At 40.2% G+C, this 23,008-nt stretch overlaps 1 protein-coding gene across 1 annotated transcript in view; it reads left to right on the top strand.

The window, feature by feature from the left end:
* Positions 1–23,008, top strand: part of PDZD7 (PDZ domain containing 7) — a 90,458-nt gene that overhangs the window by 20,876 nt on the left and 46,574 nt on the right. The window contains exons 6-10 of the mRNA XM_040361907.1: positions 300–360; positions 2,963–3,463; positions 4,494–4,685; positions 20,486–20,527; positions 22,089–22,252. Of these exons, the coding sequence (XP_040217841.1) occupies positions 300–360; positions 2,963–3,463; positions 4,494–4,685; positions 20,486–20,527; positions 22,089–22,252 (960 nt within the window). The remainder of the gene's footprint in view (positions 1–299; positions 361–2,962; positions 3,464–4,493; positions 4,686–20,485; positions 20,528–22,088; positions 22,253–23,008) is intronic.

The raw sequence follows: 23,008 nt of genomic DNA, 5'->3' as shown, positions 1-23,008 counted from the left end.
GATAAAGCAAAAAAATAGGATTGAACTGTGTAACTAGTGAAACGAAGAGTAGGTTTCCATGTAAATGACTTACCACTAATTACCTCCACACTAAAGGAAAGGGAATCATTGAACATCACCCAGGCTGCGTCTCAAGGCATTGCTGGGTCATTTACTTAAGGCTCTGTGTATTCAGTTTCATCTGTGAAGAGGAATGTATTATTCATCACATAGACCTATCACGTTTTACTTTCTGTAGTCCATCTTGTGTTAGCAGCTATGTGTGTGTTTATTTCTAATTCATGGCTGTATTTTTTCAGGAGATGGGAATGTACCCTGCGTACAAAGAGATGATTGCAGAATATTGTTGGTTTAATCGATGTAAGTACTGGATGGCAGAGCTATAGTATGTAACGTTGTTAGGGATTCCTAGGACAATCATTTTTCTATGAGAATAGAATAGACAGGGATATATGGACTCCTGACATTTGACAGTAACAAGTTGTGCATAGTTAATAATAGTTATGCACAGTGCACTCTGGGTGGTGTCTAATCAAATAACATGTTTGGCTACATTCATGAAAGGATAACTGTACTTTTAAACGCAATAGACTCAAATCACAAAACCAATACTCTAGGATAAGAATCCTTTTTTTCCCTAATTTTCTTTGTGCTATAGTTTTTTTTAAGCCGAGAACCAATACATATGAACATTACAGCTACATGGTTGAAAGTAAAGATCATTATCCTTGTGTTAAAGCTTGGAAGGTATCTGCTCTACATGCCTGTGTGCTTCAGTGATTCGGTATAAGAAACCATACTGGAGAAAATGATCACAAAAATGGTAGAATAATGTAGCCCCTTTGGCCATATACCAGTAGAACTTCCTTTTCGAATATCGAAAGAAAATTCCAAAAATAAAAACATTTCTAATAGTTACTGGGGTAAATTGGTGTTTCTGTTTGACCACAGTGACAAGAAAATATAAAGGAGCAGGCTGAAGAAATTTACACAAATTAACTAAATTCTAAATATGAAGGTTTTTTTTGTTGGAAAAATTGTATAAATTGTAATTTTAATTAACTCTGTTTGATGTGTTTGGGATTCCATTCAAAAGGTCTTGATGACATTTTCAAGGCTTTCAAACAAAATGAGTTGATTTTTCTGAATTTCTCTAATGCCACGTACACACGCTCGGAATTTCCGACAACAAATGTTTGATGGGAGCCTGTTGTCGGAAATTTCCGACCGTGTGTAGGCTACATCGGACATTTGCTGTCGGAATTTCCGACAACAAAATCCGTTCTAGTAAATTCCAAGCGTGTGTAGACAATTCCGACGCACAAAATTCCATGCATGCTCTGAATCAAATACAAGACGGAAGCGCTCGGTCTGGTAAAACTAGCGTTCGTAATGGAGAACGCTGCAATTTTTTTTATCTTTTAATGCAGCACATTCTCTTTTTCTTTATAATGCTAGAATAATGAAGTTGTTTTGCTGCTGATATTCACACAGATACGAACCCACAAGCACAAACTGAAGAGCAGTAACGGACTGTCACTAAACTTCTACCAACACGAGATTAGCAGAAGGAACCCAAAGGGTGGCACGCTTGGTATTGAACTTCCCTTTAATAGTGCCGTTGTACATGACCGCATTCTTGGCGATCGTTATTTCTGACAACATTTGTGCGACCGTGTGTGCACAAGACAAGTTTGAGCCAAAATCCGTCGGAAAAAAATCCACGGTTTTGTTGTCGGAAGGTCCGATTGTGTTTACACGGCATAAGAACATTCAAACAAAAATCTAACTGTGTACAGCCAGCTCTATCTAAGCTCATGGTTCATCTGTTTGTTGTCAGTCCTGGTCTGCGTATGTAGGTTCCTCTGCTTTAATCAGGACAGGCTAAATGTGAACAAGGGATTGTTTATGCTAGCCTAGCCTTATGATGATCTCTTCAAGAAACAGGGAAATTAAAAGTTTAGCAGTTGAGTGAGTGAGTGTAAAGCACAACACATGCGAACTGAATCGCCTCTGGGCGCTGTTTCCATTTAATGGGTAAGGAAACCCCTTGACCTCAGAAGAGATGGGTTTTAATCTTTCTCCTGAAGGCCAAGTGGTCTGACTCTAGTCGGATGTTAATTGGTAGCGCATTCCACAGCCGAGGTCCCTGGACTGCAAATCTTCGATCTCCTTTGGACTTGTATCTGGTTTTGGGTATTTGGAGTAGGTTTTGATCGGTGGATCGCAGAATGCGATTGGGGTTATGGGCTTTTATTTTTTCGCATAGATATTGGGGGGGCGTTTCCTTGAATACACTTATGCGTTAGGCAGAGTGCCTTGAAAGTGATTCTGTCTTTTACTGGCAACCAATGAAGGGATCTCAGTGAAGGTGAGATTGATTCCCATGTTTTTTTCCGAGTCACTAGTCGAGCGGCTGTATTTTGAATGACTTGCAGACGAGTGATTTGGTATTTGGGGAGTCCTAGATAGAGGGCATTTGCGTAGTCAAGTCTGGAATTGATGATTGTTCCCACCAGGACTGCAATGTCCTCTTTCGGGATAAAGGGGGTGAGACAGCGTAGTAGGCGCAGCAGATGATGGGATCCACTGACTACAGACCCTATTTGCGCATCCATTGTCATGTAGGTGTCAAAAATGACTCCGAGACTTTTGACTTTGGTGCAAGGGGTGATGGTTTTACCCAGAATGGGCAAGGGGGTCCACGTTGATGCAGGGTGACTTTTCTGGTTTGCGCGAAACAGAAGAAGTTATGTTTGCAAAATTGCTTACTGTATTTTGAAAAGTTCAATAGATCAGATTTCCTGGGCCAGCTACTTTCATTTTCCTCTGTAGTACTTTGGCACAAAAGGATTACAGAGGGATGTTGAAATTTTTTTATTTTTTTAATGTCACATTTAATACAGGAAGTTTTCAATAAACTGACTAATTTTTATTTATTTTTTCTTCCATCCTTTGCCAGTAACCAATGGCCAATTGCAGCAGCTCTCCCAAGCTTCTGAAACCAGCTCTTCTATTTCTTCCTATTGCTCTGGTGTCCCTCAAGGAATTGTTAATGGTTATCACCAAGCACTTATGTCTGGCTCTGCCATGTTTGAACCAGCAATGGTTGATGTTGGAATCTCTACAGAAATATCACTTGACCCACACTTGTTGGGCACTTCGGAAACTGCCATGCAGACAGATCTGCATTCGTCTTCTTCTGTATTCTCTGATTCTGATGAAGCTCAGAAACTGGGGATGGTGAGCACTAAAATGCAGAGAACTGTCCACCCACCTGTCCTTCTTAAAGATACTGCCATACGTTCTGAGAGCATGTTAGAGTCCCCGCTGAAGAGGAGACAGAGGAAACAAATTGGAGGGGATTTTCCTAATTCTGAATCTCCAAAAACGTCATTGTTGTTGGCACTTAGCAAACCTCGGAAACCCATCAAAAGATCTCAGAGCTACATTTCTCTTTGGGGTGAGTTTTTACTCTTTTTTTGTGATTTACTACATAGGATTCACATAATAATTAAGCCATTGCCAGAGGAGCAAGAATTATATCTGGTCCAATAAAACTCATACAAGACCCAAGCACTATGAAGAGAGTTAAAACTGGGTATCCAAGAAAGATAGCAAGTAGTATGATAGTGAGATCAAAGGTGAAATTGGAGGAATGACGGAAGTGATTCCAGACCGACCAGGTCAAGGTGTAAGCATCAGTTTTTCTAGATGGCAAATAGAATCCATTTCACAGGCCCATTCTACAAAGGATGGGGGTTGTGGTTTTCGCCATGTCCTGGCAATAACAGTATATGAGACCATTTTAGATGTTAATAGTGCTTAGTGAAGTTCTTGAAAGTGCATCCAAAAGTTCTTGTATGACAGTCTAAACAAGTACCAAATCCAGTTACAAAAAAACTGAATACTTTCTTTACCTTTCAGACCTGAGACAAATCCTCATTTTTATCTCACCCCCCCCCCCCCCCCTCTCAGACACTGCAGCTTGACACTGCAGCTCACAGTAGGAGGACTTCAGCAACACAGACAGTTCTGTCAATCCAAAAAGCATTTGGCAGGACTGGATTTGGCCAGGGGCTGATTAAACAGCTCAAGCTTGTGAATCAGCAATAAAAATGGTCATCATCTTGCCCTCTGCAATATTTTTTCATCCCACTTTAGTGCAAGCAGGCACAGCAGAGTGGCAACTCTGCTCTGAATTTAGGAGGAGTTCAGCATCATTGCCACATTATCACTGGGGGTTGCATTGGGTGGAATTCACTGGCAGGATCTACAGGTATTTATAGATCTTTGCAGTGGGACTAAGAGAAAACTGTAGGTTCAGATGCACTTATAATTAAGCGGCAGCCCATACTTTCCTTAATGGGAGGCCATAGTTCCACTATGATCAATGACATGACAATAAAGTAGCCATATTAAAAAGGAAGATTGTGTCTGCCATATTATAAGGACAAAAGTTTTATTTTTGTTTAAAATGCTCTTTTTTGCAGAAGCCCGAAAAAAAAAGAAAAAAGAAAAGAAGAGTTCCCCCGAGAGTATTACGTTACAGCGTTCAAAAACCTTCCTAAACCTGTTTTTTAAAGGCGGGCGCTCAAAAGAAAATGGAGAGGGCAGCAAGGAGTCCTCCACACCTGATTCAAAAAGAAGAGCAAGGTCGCCGTCACCAGGTGAATCAGAAAAAGGTAAATAGACTTTACCATGAGCTGCTTCTTTCTTTAATGATATGCTACATCATAAGTTTCAGATCTTGTTTATATGCCTTCTTGTAAGCACAAATACACACATTCAATTCATATCCATGTATTAGTATGGAAATAATACACATTACTACAAAATTCAAATTCAAATCTGAAGCATCACATACAGTATTTCTTTATGTATCGAATTGGCATAATAACCCAATTAAAGGCTCAAACCAAAGAACAGGGGTGTGATGAAAAAATATGTATTCTGTAAAGAAAGTAATGAAAGCACACAGCTTAGATGGGTATACAGTAAGTCATGCAAGGGCCCACTGCTGGGCCTTGTTTTACCCTCTGTACTCCTATTAGTTACTTCAGATTTGACAAGAAACTTTCAATATAATTGTTTGATGTTCCCTAAAGAGTCTTTTCAGTATTTAGTATTGATATTTTAGTTTTTTTAGATGCTGGAAAGTTACATGTCCTGACAATTTTTTTTATTTCTTTTGAACTATATTATTGAGATCTACGTTTTAAATTGTCAGGTCTGCACACATGTTGTGGGTATTAAAAGGGGTGTTTTTTTTAATTTTGGCGTGGGGTTCCCCTTAAAATTCATACCAGATCCGAAGGGCCTGTTATGGATTGGAGGGTGGACCCCCACGCTGCTTTTTTGTTGTTGTTCTTTTTTTAAACTGGCATTTGCTTTGTTTACATTCTGCTGTCAGCAAGGAACCCCGCTGACTGCAGATGAGTCATGGTTGGTAACAACCATACCTTAACAACCAGCTATTCTGATTTTTAAATATACAAAATTAATGAATTCCAAAAACGATTTGGTTCATTATTGCATGAATGGACCAATTCCTTTTCGGAATTGTATAATTTTTTTTGTATTTTTAGCATTGTTTATTTAGCATAGCATTAAAAATGTGAAAAAAATCAGCGTGGGGTCCCCCCCTAATCCATACCAGGCCCTTTGGATCTGGTATGGATTTTAAGGAGAACCCCATGACATTTTTTTTTTTTAATTGTGTGGGTTCCCACAAATTTCAAACCAGACCCTTAGGTCCGGTACAGATTTAAAGTGGAACCACATACCAAATTTAAAAAAAAAGGGCCTGGTATAAATTGGGAGGGGGACCCCACACTGTTTTTTTTCCTGAGTTTTCTATTTGTTGGTAATTCTGTTTACATTCAGTTGTCAGCGGGAAGCCCGCTGACAGCTAATGAGTCATTGGTTATTAAGGATGCAGTGGCCAACTTCCCGGCCTGCTCCATAGCAGTCAGCTATTCTTCACACAGAATTTTTTGACCCATTCAAATTCGAATCGTCCCAAAAATGTGGAATTAGTTAGAAAATGATTAAATTAAACAAAACTAAAATAATCAACAAAATGAAATTAGTAACATAATGAATGTATCCAAAACAAAACAAATGTTTCCATTCTGCACATGTCTAGCCTTAGTTGCTATGTTTGCACAGGATCTACGGCATCGCTCCAGGAGGTGAGATTTTGAATAAAGCCCCAGACGGAGGGAGATTAAAGCTGTGTACACACGATCAGTCCATCCGATGAGAACGGTCTGATGGACCGTTTTCATCGGTTAACCGATGAAGCTGACTGATGGTCCGTCGCGCCTACACACCATTGGTTAAAAAACCGATCGTGTCAGAACGCGGTGATGTAAAACACAACGACGTGGTGAAAAAAAAAAGTTCAATGCTTCCAAGCAGGCGTCGACTTGATTCTGAGCATGCATGGATTTTTAACCGATGGTTGTGCCTACGAACGATCGGTTTTGACCTATCGGTTAGGAATCCATCGGTTTAATTTAAAGCAAGTTGGCTTTTTTTTAACCGATGGTTAAATAACCTATGGGGCCCACACACGATCGGTTTTGACCGATGAAAACGGTCCATCAGACCAATGTCCTCTGTTTAACCTATTGCGTGTACGAGGCCTTACAGTTATTGTGTCTTTCTTCCATTTGCAAATAATCGCACCAACTGTTGTCACCGTCTCATCAAGCTGCTTCAGCCTTGTGTAGGTCTTCAATCTTGTCCCTGACATCCTTAGAAAGCACTTTTTGGTCTTGGCAATGGTGGAGAGATTGGAATCTGATTGATTGGTTCTCTGGACAGGTGTCTTTTATACAGGTAACAAGCTGAGATTATGAACATTCCCTTTAACCTCATCTCAGCTCATTACCTGTATAGAAGACACCTGGGAGCCAGAAATATTGCTGATTGACAAAGGAGCAAATACTTTTTTCACTCATTAAAATGCAAATCAATTTATAACGTTTTTGAAATGCATTTTTCTGAATATTTATTTTGTTTTTCTGTCTCTAACTGTTAAAATAAACCTACCATTAACATTATAGACTGATAATTTCTTTGTCAGTGGGCAAACGTACAAAATCAGCAGGGGATCAATTACTTTTTCCCTCACTTTAGTGTATGCTTTTGATTGACTCTTAGGACTTCTGCCATGGAATCTGTTTATGGGTTCTATCAGCCAGTGATTCAATAAATGCAACCATCACCGTTTAAAGGTGTAAGTCTGGGGGCGTGGCTGGACGAGGATGGCGCAGGACGTTCTTGAGATGAGCTCCGTCTGACCTAACAGAATCGGTAGCCATCTGACTCCTATTCTACCGATACAGTACCCCAAACCTATCATCCGGTACCCGGGACTCTCCCTGTACGGCTCCTTACCTTTTTGGGTGTCCGGGGTGTCCGCCTTCTCTGGGGATTGAACCGAGGCCTAATCCAGCACTGGGACTCTGACGCCATCTTGAGGCCTGGGAAGCTGCGGAAGACGCCGCGATCGAGTGGGACAGGGAGGGCGGACGAATCGGTCGCTGACTCACTCCCGCCTGCTACTCTAAGCCCTGCTGAGGGTGCCCGGAGCAAACCTCCGTGAGGTGATTAGAAGAGGCGCCCGTCCTCATTACCGGAGGCCCTCTGACGCAGTGTGTAATATAATACAACTGCTGAGGTGACACCGCCATCTTGTGGCCTGCAGGTCTATTACAGTAGGATTCATATACTGTGACATATACTGCTGGAATTGTCCTGAGTTTAAAAACTGACATATACTGCTGGAATTGTCCTTTTTACAAATTAAATCATCCTCTGGTAAATAACATTAAGAGAGGGATATATAGAAGGCTAATTGAGTGACTGAAAATCTACAAAGGCCTGACAGTATCTCAATAGGCCTTCTCCTCACGGTCCCAAGCACATCCTGGACTCTGCAATTTCTATTTTACCTCACTCACTGTAAAAGGTGTTGAGATTATATAATGCAAGCCGCCATCTAACAGCCTGCATATTTCTTACTAATTTGAAAAATATTATAGACACTTTTCTGTGGCAAAACTACTGAGATTAACCACTTTTCTCTCTTCTTCCGCCTCAGTGATTTAAACTCAGAGTGTAGTGAATTGTGACCATTATACTGTGGAATTTCTATAAGGATCTGATAGTATATGGATGAATGTTTTGCACAAGTCACCGTGACATCCTGAAACATACATAATCCACTGTATCATACTATTTGGAGTTATTATTATATTTTTTTTTTTTATCTAAACTGAGGTAATTCTTAGTTCACTGGCTACCTGTCTGCAATGATTATCTAATAACAGTAGTCGAAGGTTGGTTACCGACTGAATACGATGCCCAGGGTCTGTGTTTTACAGTGTGGAATTATCCTATGATTGTCCCTGCTATGGAAACTTGCTGAGGTATTCCTACACACCGTCCGATGTTAGTCGACAAAAGCTACAAACCAATCCGCTAATATAACACCTGCATGATATGTAATTTGAGGCATTTTTATGATGCTGATCTTTTCACAATACTTACTGTAAAGGCCCAAATCTGGGCCTGGTCTGTTCACATAAGTAATACCTACTGTAAGATGGTGGTTATAAGACTGTTATGCCTATAGGAACTGATATAGGAGTGAACTGTTGATTTTACGATATAGAGCAACTCTACCCCTGCTGATAAGAATTCACTATAACACTTATTATATATGAAGGGGAAACAGGGCAAAAAAAATAAGAACTCAATTATCAAGGAGAGTCTTTTTAATATGGACACACCTCCTCATACAAATCCTCAGGTGCCTGTGGTGGATCCTAAGTTTACTGAACATTTCTCGTCTCATGTGACACCCTCCTCATCACCTCCTCCCTTAAGTTCTACTACATCTTCAGCTTTATTTTCATCTGTAGTAAGGGAGGGTATAATACCTATAATGGCTGATCACGGGATTCCTATGGTTTCTCCCTCACATGACCCTATACAAGTAACTGCTAACGTTGAAACTGCCCCAGAAGTTTCTTTCAATGTTGCTGATCTCTATAACAGGATTTCTGAAATGCTGGAAAGGGGTTTAGCTCACACGGCTGAGAAAATTACTAAAGATATTAGGGCAGACTTCCAATGTCTTGGCAACAGGATTGATTCAGTTGAGCATAAATTGGACACTAACGTTTCTAAAACTGACCAACATGATGATCATATCCATTTCCTACAAGAACAACTGGAGGCCGCTCAGGCTAAGATTGACGATTTGGAAAACAGGCCAAGAAGAGAAAACTTCAGGGTTAGGGGTCTTCCTGAATCCATTATGGACATTCATTCAGCAATACGAGACATTATGAGAATCCTCCTTCCATCTGCACCTGATATAAAATTGGAAATTGATAGGGCTCATAGATCGTTAGGTCCACTGAGAAGAGATGGTTTGCCCAGGGATGTGGTGGTCAAGCCTCATTATTTCTCCACCAAAGAAGACATTATGAAACGGTCCAGACAACAGGAGAATCTTCAATACCCAGGTACTAATATACAAATCTTTTCTGACATTTCACCATATACCATTCAGAAAAGAAGAGCAATGAAACCGTTATTGTCTGCCCTCATCAACAAAGACATCAAGTATAAATGGGCTTTCCCCTTCGCCTTAAAATTCAATTATAATGGTAGAAACCATATAATACATAATTTCCAAGAAGGTGAACGACTTCTGTCTGATCTGAAAATTATATCTCTTGATCCTGTCATGGACACTAATCCGCCTCAACTTCCATCTGCCAAGAGGAACACACCTACTAGTCCGACTCAAAATCCTTGGAACAAGGTCAAGTACAGAAAAATTGGAGGTGACCAAGCACCCTGATATTGAATAGACTTACCCAAGACGTATCTCTTATTCTTTTATTCAGATGAATTTTTATCCCAGAAGCTTTCTAAAAAAAGAAGACTCCGGGATTACATGTCTAGTTTAATGCCGTTTTTCTTTAGATTATTCTCCTATTGTTTTTTGGTCATCCTATGATTCACATGCCTTTTTTCTTAAACTTGTTTTAAGATGTGATGTTTAATCTGTCGGCAACTGACGACGGTGAGGTATTGAACCTCAACTTACCTCTTGTGTCGACACTTTGTCGACCCAATGGGTAAGAATATAGTCCTTTTCTGGGACTATGCAAAAATTTCTTGTTTGAATGAGGGAAGGAGAATCATTCTCTTCCCCCATTCTGGGTCACGAATTGACCTTGCACGATCTAATAGTTTATTGTGCTATATGTTTTTTTATTTTTCTCTTCTTATCTCTCCTTTTCATTTCTTTTTCTTTCTTCTTCATACTCTCTTCGTTTCTTCAGCCTGCCTGCCATTGTTCGTATTTGCGAGACTATTGATGATATCTGTACGGTCCTGCATGTTCATAGATGTCGACAAGACTTATGGCTGGATCGAATGATGTATCTAAACCCCTTAGTGTTGTTACTCACAACACTCAGGGGTTGAATTCTCCTGTTAAGAGGCGCAAAGCTTTTCAAGTATATAAGTCTCTCCGTGTAGATGTGGTTTTCCTTCAAGAAACCCACTTTCCTAAACGATACAACCCTTCCTTTATGCATGCCCACTTTCCAATGTTTTACCTAGCTAAAGCAGAAAACAAAACTAAGGGTGTGGCCATTTTGTTTTCTAGGTATTGTAATTTTAACCTGACTAAAGAATTCGGAGATCCGGAAGGTAGGTTTCTATTGTTACAAGGTACCCTTGATGGCAGACTATACACATTTATTTCTTATTATGCTCCTAACAGAGGTCAGAAAAAGTTTTTCTCTCAGATGCTTGATACCCTCCGACCATTTATGGAGGGGATCATTCTTATGGGTGGAGACTCTAACCTAGCTTTTGACACAGGATTGGATAAGTCCAAACCTTCTGTCAATGGAATCGTCAGACCGACTAAACTTAGTCTACAAGTAGCACGCATTCTACATCAGTCTAGATTAACTGACATCTGGAGGGAGTTGAACCCCAAAATTAAGGACTATACTCACTATTCTAACCCTCACCATTCTTATTCGCGTATAGATCATATATTAATCTCTAACCATCACGTCCCAGCTGCCATTAAGTCTCACATAGTTGATGTTTCTTGGTCAGATCACTCGATGGTTCTATTGTCACTGAGGAGAGAGGACACTTCTCCTAAAGTGTCTCATTGGACACTAAATAAGTCTATTTTGAAGGACCCTGCCCTACTGAAGGATATTGAGCAATCTCTTCTAGAATACTTTAAGCATAATGATACAGGAGATGTGTCCCCTGAAACTCTGTGGGCTGCCCACAAGGCTTCTATCAGAGGCAAAATTATACAAGTGGCCGCTGGCCTCAAGAAACAAAGAAACATAGACATAAGGAAGCTGGAAAACAACTATATAGAGCTCCGTAAAAAACATAAATCTGATCCTCTTAACTTTCCTACTCAGGCACTTGATGCAGCTAGATCTGCCCTAAACTTGGTACTTACCACCAAAGCTGGGGAAGATATGAAATGGACTGGAGCTAATTTCTATAAATTTAAAGATAAAATAGGCCCGATGCTAGCTCATAAACTCTCACCCAGATTTCAATCACGGTCTCTCCCTAAAATAAGGATGACTGATGGTTCTCTTACCCTGAATCCTAGGAAGATAATGGAGGCCTTTCATGATTTTTTTTCTAAGCTTTATGCATCCACTGATGATTCTTCTTCAGAGGGAATGGATGATTTTCTAGACAATTTGAATCTACCTCAATTGACTGAAATTCATAGAGAAATGATGGAGTCTCCCATATCAGCTGAAGAAGTATTGTTAGTAATTAAAAACCTAAAATTAGATAAAGCCCCGGGCCCTGATGGGTTTTCAAGTGCTTATTATAAAACATATTCGAGCATTTTAACACCCTACATGGTTAAATTTTTCAACCACATGACCGGTGGAGTTCCCATAGACAGGCAACTTAATTTAGCTTATATTTCGGTTATCCCAAAGCCAGAAAAAGACCATAGCCTGGTGGAAAACTATAGACCTATATCCCTCATTAACAACGATCTTAAGATACTCACTAAGGTAATGGCCAATAGAATGTCCTCTTTCATTGGCCAGTATGTTAGTAAAGATCAAGTAGGCTTCATCGCTGGAAGGCAAGGTCCTGATCAGGTTAGGAGGGCTGTGGATCTGATCTCCATTTTGAACTCGGGTTGGACTGGTGATACTAATCAAAGGGGAATGCTTCTTTCTATTGATCTACAGAAAGCATTTGACTCAGTATCATGGCCATTCATGTTAGAAGTGATGAAACGTTGGGGGTTTGGCACGAATTTTCTTGGAGTCTTATCTGCACTTTACTCTCATCCTAAAGCTAATATACGCTTTCAGGGTATTTTTTCGGAACCTATTGAGATTCATAGGGGTACTAGGCAGGGTTGTCCTCTGTCTCCCCTGGTGTTTGCAATAGTTATGGAATCCTTGGCTATAGCTATTCGTGAGAACACAAACATCAGGGGAGTTAGATGTGCCAAAATGGAGCATAAATGTGCCTTATTTGCAGATGACCTTTTACTGTTTTTGACCGCTCCAGATACATCCCTACCGGAATTATATTCTCTTTTAGACAAATTTTCTATGGTTTCAGGTCTAACTGTGAATATGGCCAAGTCTAGGGCCCTCAATGTTTCTCTCTCTGAATCCACGGTTTCTCTACTGAAGGAAAATTATGGATTCAAATGGGACACCTCTTATATCAAATACCTAGGTATCTATTTGACCCCCAACATCCAAAACTTGTATTTGGCCAATTATCCACCTATGTATAGAAAACTTGAGAAAGATTTGAGAGATTGGGGGACTCAGAATATAGGTTGGATTGGTAGAATTAACTCGGTTAAGATGACTCTTCTCCCTAGGCTTTTGTATCTTTTTAGATCATTACCCATACCGATAATTAAAAGTCATCTAAAATCCTTTCAAGGAAAGATTATTAAGTTTATTTGGAACAATAAGGGTCCACGCCTTCCATCTTGCACTCTCTATAACTTGCCTGAACAGGGGGGTCTGGGGGTACCCAACTTATTATGGTACTATCAATCAGCAAGATTGGCACAGTTATCGGAAACTTTTCTTAAACATGAACGCCCTGACTGGTTAGATATAGAAGAGCAGGCGACCCCGAATCTAACGATAGAGGAGTTAATGTGGAGTCCTACCAAGAATAGGCCTTCTATTTTATCTCCGACTCTTTCTCAAACCTTTGTTTTATGGGATTCACTTAAAAATAATCCCTCTCTAATTTCTAAAGGCAGACCTTTATCGAGTGTTTTTCTAGACCCACTCTTTGTTTCTAAAATTGAAGTAGATTCGTTCAAATGGTGGCATGACAAAGGGTTGTATCGTATAGGCCTTTTTTTTCGCGCTCGGGTCCACTTCCTGAACAACACTTCATTGACAAGCTAGGTCTTCCTGTCTCAGAAAAATTAAGATTTTCTCAACTACATGACTATGCACAAAGCCTATGGGATAGTGGCTCGATCTCTGGACTAATGACACCTTATGAAAGTAATTGTGATCAGGGTTTGATCAGGAAGGGGAATATTTCAATCATATATCAATCGCTTGCTAATATCTGCACCAAATTACCTCATATGCTGGCCTGGGAAAGGGAACTTAATAACAACTGGGATTTATCTGACTGGTGTAGTAATTATACTAGATCCATTAAAGGATATGTGAATATATCCCTTGTAGAGGCTAATGTAAAAATTTATACTAGGTGGTATTTAGTTCCCGTTAAACTGGCTTCCATGTATCCGTCAACTTCGCCCCTTTGCTTCAGAGGTTGTCAGGGATTGGGGTCTATGGTACATATATGGTGGGAATGTCCCAAAATACGTGGATACTGGAATAAGGTGTTCAACATAATAAGACGTGTCACAGGCTGTAATTTGCATCAATCCCCCACTATCGCTTTACTTCACGGGATGTTACCCCAAACCTCCAAGGTTACTAGAAAACTCATCCTATACATTCTGACAGGTGCCAGGATCACAATTGCAGCTGCGTGGAAAAAATCTACTGTCTCCATCCGGTATATGAAACAAAAGGTTACATGGATTATGGAACAAGAAAAGAGGGTCTGTTCCATGTTGGATATGTCTACTCTTTTCCATGAAATATGGGAACCGTGGATGAAATTTATGGGAATATCTTTTATCCCATAAAGGCTGTGGTGATATTTATATCCTTAGGACGATGTTGTTCGTTGGCAGGCAGGCTGCCATCTCTTTTTCCTTTTACTTTCCCCTGATCTTCTTTTTTTTTTTTTTCTTTTTTTTTTTTCTTCTCTTTTTCTCTTCTTTTCATTGATTGTTCTTTGATTTGATAATTTTGTTTTTTACACGAGGATAACATCCTTGTTATTTCTCATTCTCAGAGTGTTATGTTTAGAAAAAAAAAAAAAAAAAAAGATATATATAAACATTTGTATTAGCCTATGTTTAGGTTATCAAAAGATTCCACCAAATTTTTGGGGATGTTAGGTATGTTAAGGGTTTTGAAAATATATATTTACAGATACTGGTGGGTATTGGTGATAATTATTGGAGGGAGGGAAGGGGGATTGAAAGGTTTGCTTAACCTCTTGGACACAGACAGTTCCCAGTGGGGGTGTCAGAGAGGTTATTGTTATCCAGAAATCCTGTCCTTTATTCGTTCCATGAAATTAGACCCAGTACACACATGGGGTTTTTTATTGTGTGACAACAATAAGCCTAAGGAATTATATAGTATATGGAAATATCCTTTTATTTATTTAATTATAAATTATTGGTTATACCTAGCTTTTCTTTTTAGCTATTACAATCTGTTATACTCTCACCGTATGGTGATAGCATATGATATGGCTGTATATGATAGTCAGTTTCTATGACAAGACCATCTTCTATGTAAAGCAATGCATTGGATTTATTATTTTCTGTGTATTACTGAATTGTATACTGCTGTTATAGTACAAATGTATGTACTTTTATTGAAAATAAACTTAAATTTGAATGAAAAAAAAAAAAGGTGTAAGTCTATATAGTCCCATAGTCTTATATCCTGAAGCTTCTACCAATGGTATGTGGTAGTGAAGCCAAATCCAGTATTTGAAGTCTATGAAGTAACTGCCACTTGTTAAACCACACTGTTCAAAAGCAATCCTTGTTTCAGAGATATTACTTCCCAGAAATTGGGCAGCTTACTTACAATTCAGAGTATTGTAGTTCACATAACCCATACATTCAAGTAGAAAAAACATTTGACTGATTTCATGCACAGCAAGGCACTTCCTGTATAAAAATAAGTTCTGAGGTTTTAAAGAAAGCTATTGAATGTCTTATTATAGAAGAGAAGTTGCCTCTGAACAGTTTGTTGATTTATTTATTTACTTGCATTCTGTAGCCAGCCAGCAGGAAGCTATGCTCTTATGCCCTGTACACATGACCAGGTTTTTCGATGGGGAAAACTGCGAGGAGAGCTTTTGTCCGGGAATGCCGGCCGTGTGTATACTCCCACGCAGTTTTTCCGATGGGAAAACTGCCAAACCCACCAGACAAAAAAAGGAGAACCAGCCGGGAGTCCTGACTGACTTTTTCCGGTCAGAAAACCCGGCCGTGTGTAGCAGAAAACAGCCATTTTGGGCCGTTTTCCTGTGGGGAAAAACTCAGATGGAGCATAAACATGATCAGGATTCCCGAGGAAAAGCTCTCATCTGAGTTTTCCCGACAGGAAAACCGATCGTCTGTACAGGGGAAAAGTAGAGAGCAGGTTCTCGTTTTTCCCCTCTGGTTTTCCAACTGACCTTTTTTCTGTCGGAAATCCCGGTCATGTGTACTAGGCATAAGTCTAGACTTGATTTTAGAATCTTACTGCTTATTCTAGAGTGGGAGTACTCTCTTCTCTAAAGCACTCTATAAGGTGGACAAGCTGTGTGTTTCTGCACACCACTGCTCATGTATGTTGTGATCAGGGCACATAAAAAAACAATTGTGCGGTGGTGAGCAAAAATACACAGTTCAACAGACATGGTGTAACAGGCCCTAAAGTGGAATCAGGCCAGAGAAGGCACATACCATACACAACATTAGGGACAGAAAGAGGTCACAAAGGAAAATGTTGTGCACTATACATTTGTCTGGAAAAATGTGTATATAGCAATTTTTTTTGTTGTAGAATTCTTATAGATAACTAAAGGAAACCTAATTAAAAAATAAATGCTTTTCAAGTTTTGAACAGGCCCACATTACTGGACAGTAACACTTTGCACTATGCTAAGCCTGTCACTAGTAAGAAGGATTTAGAGCATAATCCAATTTACCTTCTCTCCTATTCTGATCCTGTATTTAATTTACCTTCAAATCTCTTTGTACTTTAGTATAAAGGAGGGGAATTGGGATTTTAAATGAAGTATAGGGTCAAAAATTAGCATACACTTCCATCCCTCTTATTTATTAAGAGAATGGAGAAATTTGGGACTTTGGATGAGATGTGTGTTAGACAACAACAAATAGATAATACGATCAAAAGAGGTTTATTCATATAAATTGCATGGGGCATGGTACATAGCAAATATGACGAGCTGATAGGCATATAGTAGACATGTAGAAATTCCATAATTGCACATGCTTAATAAAATCCAAGGAAAAATATATACAAACATGATTGAATAGAAAACTGCATTAATAAGCTTGACACGTTTCGTGGATTCGGTTCCACTTCTTCAGACGCAAATGCAGAATTCATGTCTATAAAAAATATATCCAAAATTACTCCAATGAATTAAATAAGAATGCAAGGGAAGGACAAAACCAAAGCACCCCACAATTACTTACTTTACCGCTCTAAAAATTGTCATGGAATGCTAAAGCCCAATGGCTAAGGAAGTCTGGAGAATATCCCTGCCGGGAGCTGGGGGGCGTAAAAATGCAGACAGCCAAGGCAGGGAATACCACGCTCAAGGGTAGCAATGAAAAGTGTCCAGGGTGAGCTACAGGAGGATACCTGTAGACAGGCCCAATCTGTGTGAAATGTGAAAAAAAATGTATATGAATAAACCTCTTTTGATCGTATAATCTATTTGTTGTTGTCTAACACGCATCTCATCTAAAGTCCCAAATTTCTCCCTTCTCTTAATCTCTTTGTACTTTTAGCAAGCTAATGTTCTTCTCAAAATAGTTGGGAAAACCATTGTAGGATAAATCCACTATGAGTACAGTAGATTATAGAGCTAGTGTTGGTGGAAAGAGAGCTCAACTGCTGCTCCTGACTTGCAATGAGAAGAGTCCTCATTACATGGGAGCAAATAAATTCTGAAGCAGTAGGCACAATTACAGGGATAGCAGAGAGTACAACTAAATAACAGTTCTTTTTTATGCTTCCCATTGAAGTTCCCGTGAGCTTTTTTTTTTACAGGATAATACTGTTTAGCTTTTCTAACATTTATTTGTCCATACCTTTTATAAGCTAGACATGACTGTACACCTTTTTTTTTATTATTTGCAACCAAAGGATTAAACAATGATTATTGTATAGTATATAAAGGGAATTCCCGCTCAGTCTTTTCAACAGGGCCTTGTTGCATATTCTTTTGTCTACATTACATGCTTGATAGTGGAGAGGTGAATATGGTGGGGATAGATCAGGTTTTGTTGATAATGAAATAAGAGACAGTCAGTAGGCTGCTCACATAATAAAGGAGCTCTAAATGGGAATTTACATCATGGATCAATAGAAGGAGGTCATGGAACGTCAGTAAAAGATCTATTACTAGCACTCCATTACCTCATTCTATTGATTTAGCTATATCCCACATAGCTGATGTTCTATGCAGTGATACCAGTTTATACCATTCAGAACGTCAGCAACGGCATATCATTACAATTCTGATTACACAAAACTTTTATACAATATGAATAATGTGTATGTATATACAGTGCCTTGCGAAAGTATTCGGCCCCCTTGAACTTTGCGACCTTTTGCCACATTTCAGGCTTCAAACATAAAGTTATAAAACTGTAATTTTTTTGGAAGAATCAACAACATGTGGGACACAATCATGAAGTGGAACGAAATTTATTGGATATTTCAAACTTTTTTAACAAATAAAAAACTGAAAAATTGGGCGTGCAAAATTATTCAGCCCCCTTAAGTTAATACTTTGTAGCGCCACCTTTTGCTGCGATTACAGCTGTAAGTCGCTTGGGGTATGTCTCTATCAGTTTTGCACATCGAGAGACTGACATTTCTGCCCATTCCTCCTTGCAAAACCGCTTGATCTCAGTGAGGTTGGATGGAGAGCGTTTGTGAACAGCAGTTTTCAGTTCTTTCCACAGATTCTCGATTGGATTCAGGTCTGGACTTTGACTTGGCCATTCTAACACCTGGATATGTTTATTTGTGAACCATTCCATTGTAGATTTTGCTTTATGTTTTGGATCATTGTCTTGTTGGAAGACAAATCTCCGTCCCAGTCTCAGGTCTTTTGCAGACTCCATCAGGTTTTCTTCCAGAATGGTCCTGTATTTGGCTCCATCCATCTTCCCATCAATTTTAACCATCTTCCCTGTCCCTGCTTAAAGCGGAGGTCACATTTTCCCCTTAGATTAATGCTCGTTTTGTCTAGGGGAATCGGCTAGTTGTTTTAAAATATGATCCGTACTTACCGTTTACGAGATGCATCCTCTCCGTCGCTTCCGGGTATGGGCTGCGGGAATGGGCGTTCCTTCTTGATTGACAGTCTTCCGAGAGGCTTCCGACGGTCGCATCCATCGCGTCACGATTTTCCGAAAGAAGCCGAACGTCGGTGCGCAGGCGCAGTATAGAGCCGCACCGACGTTCGGCTTCTTTCGGCTACGAGTGACGCGATGGATGCGACCGTCGGAAGCCTCTCGGAAGACTGTCAATCAAGAAGGAACGCCCGCTCCCGAAGACCCATTCCCGGAAGCGACGGAGAGGATGCATCTCGAAAACGGGTAAGTACGGATCATATTTTAAAACAAATAGCCGATTCCCCTAGACCAAACGAGCAGGAATCTAAGGGGAAAAGAGGAAAAATTTAATAAATGGGTGAACTCCCGCTTTAAGAAAAGCAGGCCCAAACCATGATTCTGCCACCACCATGTTTGACAGTGGGGATGGTGTGTTCAGGGTGATGAGCTGTGTTGCTTTTACGCCAAACATAACTTTTTGCATTGTTGCCAAAAAGTTTGATTTTGGTTTCATCTGACCAGAGCACCTTCTTCCACATGTTTGGTGTGTCTCCCAGGTGGCTTGTGGCAAACTTTAAAGACACTTTTTATGGATATATTTAAGAAATGGCTTTCTTCTTGCCACTCTTCCATAAAGGCCAGATTTGTGCAGTATACGACTGATTGTTGTCCTATGGACAGAGTCTCCCACCTCAGCTGTAGATCTCTGCAGTTCATCCAGAGTGATCATGGGCCTCTCTGATCAGTCTTCTCCTTGTATGAGCTGAAAGTTTAGAGGGACGACCAGGTCTTCGTAGATTTGCAGTGGTCTGATACTCCCATTTCAATATTATCGCTTGCACAGTGCTCCTTGGGATGTTTAAAGCTTGGGAAATCTTTTTGTATCCAAATCCGGCTTTAAACTTCTCCACAACAGTATCTCGGACCTGCCTGGTGTGTTTCTTGTTCTTCATGATGCTCTCTGCGCTTTAAACGGACCTCTGAGACTATCACAGTGCAGGTGCATTTATACAGAGACTTGATTACACACAGGTGGATTCTATTTATCATCATTAGTCATTTAGGTCAACATTGGATCATTCAGAGATCCTCACTGAACTTCTGGAGAGAGTTTGCTGCACTGAAAGTAAGGGGGCTGAATAATTTTGCACGCCCAATTTTTCAGTTTTTTTATTTGTTAAAGTTTGAAATATCCAATAAATTTCGTTCCACTTCATGATTGCGTTGCACTTGTTGATTCTTCAAAAAAAATTACAGTTTTATATCTTTATGTTTGAAGCCTGAAATGTGGCAAAAGGTCGCAAAGTTCAAGGGGGCCGAATACTTTCGCAAGGCACTGTAAATGAAACATATAGGAAAGCTTTCCTGAGAGAAACATGCTGATTTCACCATCTGAAAAGGCTAGTTGACTGGCTGTCATGCTGATCCTAAGGGCTTTGTCTCTTTCTGAGTCACTGACTTTGAACATGTATGCAGATCTGACTCTATTTGCTGTATGCTTATTCCAGGTCAGTGGCTCAGAATGTTTAGAATGAGAGGATCGGCATTACCGTGAGACTAGAATTTTCAGTAGAAAGTCACCATTGATGGTTCGTGGGTCTCTATTGGGAGTCCCTGAAGGTTTTGTTTTTTTTTCACTGATGGTAGACTCATTAATTTTTTTAATCCATACTGTAATGTTGTTTCTATTTTTTCTAGTTAACATTGTTCAGAAATTTATGATCAGAAGCCTGAAAAAGGGTAATTTACTAACACAGTGTGTGGAGATTTCTTTGATTCAGATACAGAAAACATATAAAGATGCATAGCACTGCTAAGATGAAATGGTTGAAAAGGGTTCGGTTTCAGTCTGGAGTATGGTGGACTCACCAGTAAATCAGTTTACAAGGGACACCCTGGAAAAAAAATTATATGTCAGACAATCCTAGCGGAAGGTCATTGCCCAGGCCCACAATGATTAAAGAGGAGTTCCACCCAAATTTGAACTTCCGCTTATCCCACTCCTCACCCCCTTACACGCCACATTTGGCATGTAATTTTTTTGGGGGGGGAGTGGGGGCTTCAGGAAGAGTGGGACTTCCTCCTTCCTGTAGGCGACTAAGCTTAATCGCCTACAGGAAGGGGCTGCTGTAGGCGATCGCCTAGGACACGTCACAGGTCCTAGGCGATCTCCTGGCCAATTACATGGTGCAGCGCCGGGCCAACAAGGCCCAGGCCAGCACTTTGCAGGGGGGCAGCAAGGAAAGAGTCCCCGCCGGCTTGTGCTACACTGTTAGTGTAACGCAAGCTGCTTCTAATTGTAGGGCTACCCCCGCAGGAGCCGCTAGTTGTTTTTGGGATCGGCGTGCTAGGTTACCTCTTACCGTTGTCTAGGGGTGAAGTGGATGAGTAGACCAGTGATCATACTAGCTCATTATGTGGCACATACCTGAAATCGAAGCCCCCGAAGTGCTCATCGTTCCCCTCCGCCGCCGCTGCCATGTCCCCTCAGAGCTTCTTCCTGGTATCGCCGCTCCGGCGATGTGATTGGCCGGAGCGGCGATGACGTCACTCCCGCACAAGCTCGCGGGACCGGCACTTTCCCGCACATGCGTACGGGACCGGCATACTCCCATTCATTATGCCAGGACGCACAGCTCGCATGCGCCGTAGACATCGGTGCAGTGTTTTCTGCAAATATCTCCTTAACCGTGTAGGTTAAGGAGATATTTCTTGCACTTGCAGGTACGCCTTAATCTAGGCTTAAATGTAGGTGCAAGTTGTCAAAGTGGGTTTACAACCACTTTAATAATATATAAATACTGCAGCTGTCTCAGTATTTGATTTGATTTCTGCTACTGATGCATCTTTATATGTCAGTGTATTCTAAACTAAACTCTACCTTTTACTATTGTTTTTGCAGTGTGTTATAAACTTGACATCTTAGAAATGCATGTAAAGGTCCTAATATATAGGTCCCTGTATGACCAATTTCATCTAACTGACTTTGAAAGCAGTATTCAAAAGCCCCAATCACTCTCGACCTAGGTGGACCCCAGAAAATGTCCATTCATCACTCTTGTGAATGAATTGTGGTGAATTCTGCTGTTACAAAGAACAATAAAAACCTCCACCAAGACACAAAGAATGTTTGGAGGCCTGTGGGACAATGTTCATAGAGATTTAGCACACAGGCCTCCACCAGTATAAGAGCAGCTATGCCCATGGTGGTCAGGCAACTTCTAGTGATTGTGTTTGCAGTGAAATAACATTGTGAACAGTATGTGTAGCTGCCCATCACTGATGATCTGACATTCCGTAGGCAAAGAACGTAGTCGGCCATTCTTCTTTGGGGCTCAAAGGGAGCTGAAAGCAATCTATAATGGAGACCTGTCTATAGAGGACAAGCTGGCAGAAACCGAGGACATGGCCAGAAAACTGCTCAATGAGGATGAAGTAGCAGCCATCTTGCGTCACTGTAGAAGGGTATGTTTGCAATATGCTACTTTTGCTATGGGACAAGAGATATTCTTGTCCCATAGCAGCTTACTCAGCTTACTCAGCTTACTCAGCTTACTCAGCCCATCCGCATTCATGTACAATTATCATTATCAGGTGGACTGACCCAGTCCACCTGATAATGATAATTGTACATGAATGCGGATGGGCTGAGTAAGCTGTATTTTCCAGGTACTTCCGAACTTATATAAAACTCTGAACTTCATATTCCAGATCCACCTACATTATGTTGTCATCACGAAGGAGTCTCGCTCTATTTTACGTGATGTAAAATGCAATTGAAAGATTTTAGAGAAATGTAAAAATTATGGGGAGGTTCAGAAGTCTCTAAGAAAAAAATGTACAGTGCCTTGAAAAAGTATTCATACCCCTTGCAATTTTCCACATTTTGTTACAACCAAAAACGTAAATTTTTTGGGGGGGATTTTATGTGATAGACCAACACAAAGTGGTGTGTAATTGTAAAGTGGAAGGAAAATTATAAATGGTTTTCCAAATTTTTTACATATAAATATGTGAAAAGTGTGGCGTGCATTTGTATTCAGTCCCCAAGTCAATACTCATTTGCATATCTAGAGAGTGGCATTTTTGCCCATTCTTCTAAATAGCTGAAGCTCTGTCATATTAGATTGAGAGCATCTGTGAACAGCAATTTTCAAGTCTTGCCAGAGATCCTCAATTTGATTTAGGTCTGGATTTTGACTGGGCCATTCTAACACATGA

Source organism: Rana temporaria, chromosome 8 (assembly GCF_905171775.1).
Source record: "Rana temporaria chromosome 8, aRanTem1.1, whole genome shotgun sequence".
Classification (NCBI taxonomy): domain Eukaryota; kingdom Metazoa; phylum Chordata; class Amphibia; order Anura; family Ranidae; genus Rana; species Rana temporaria.
Note: the sequence above shows the minus strand (reverse complement) of the source record. Positions and strands in the feature narration are given on the sequence as shown.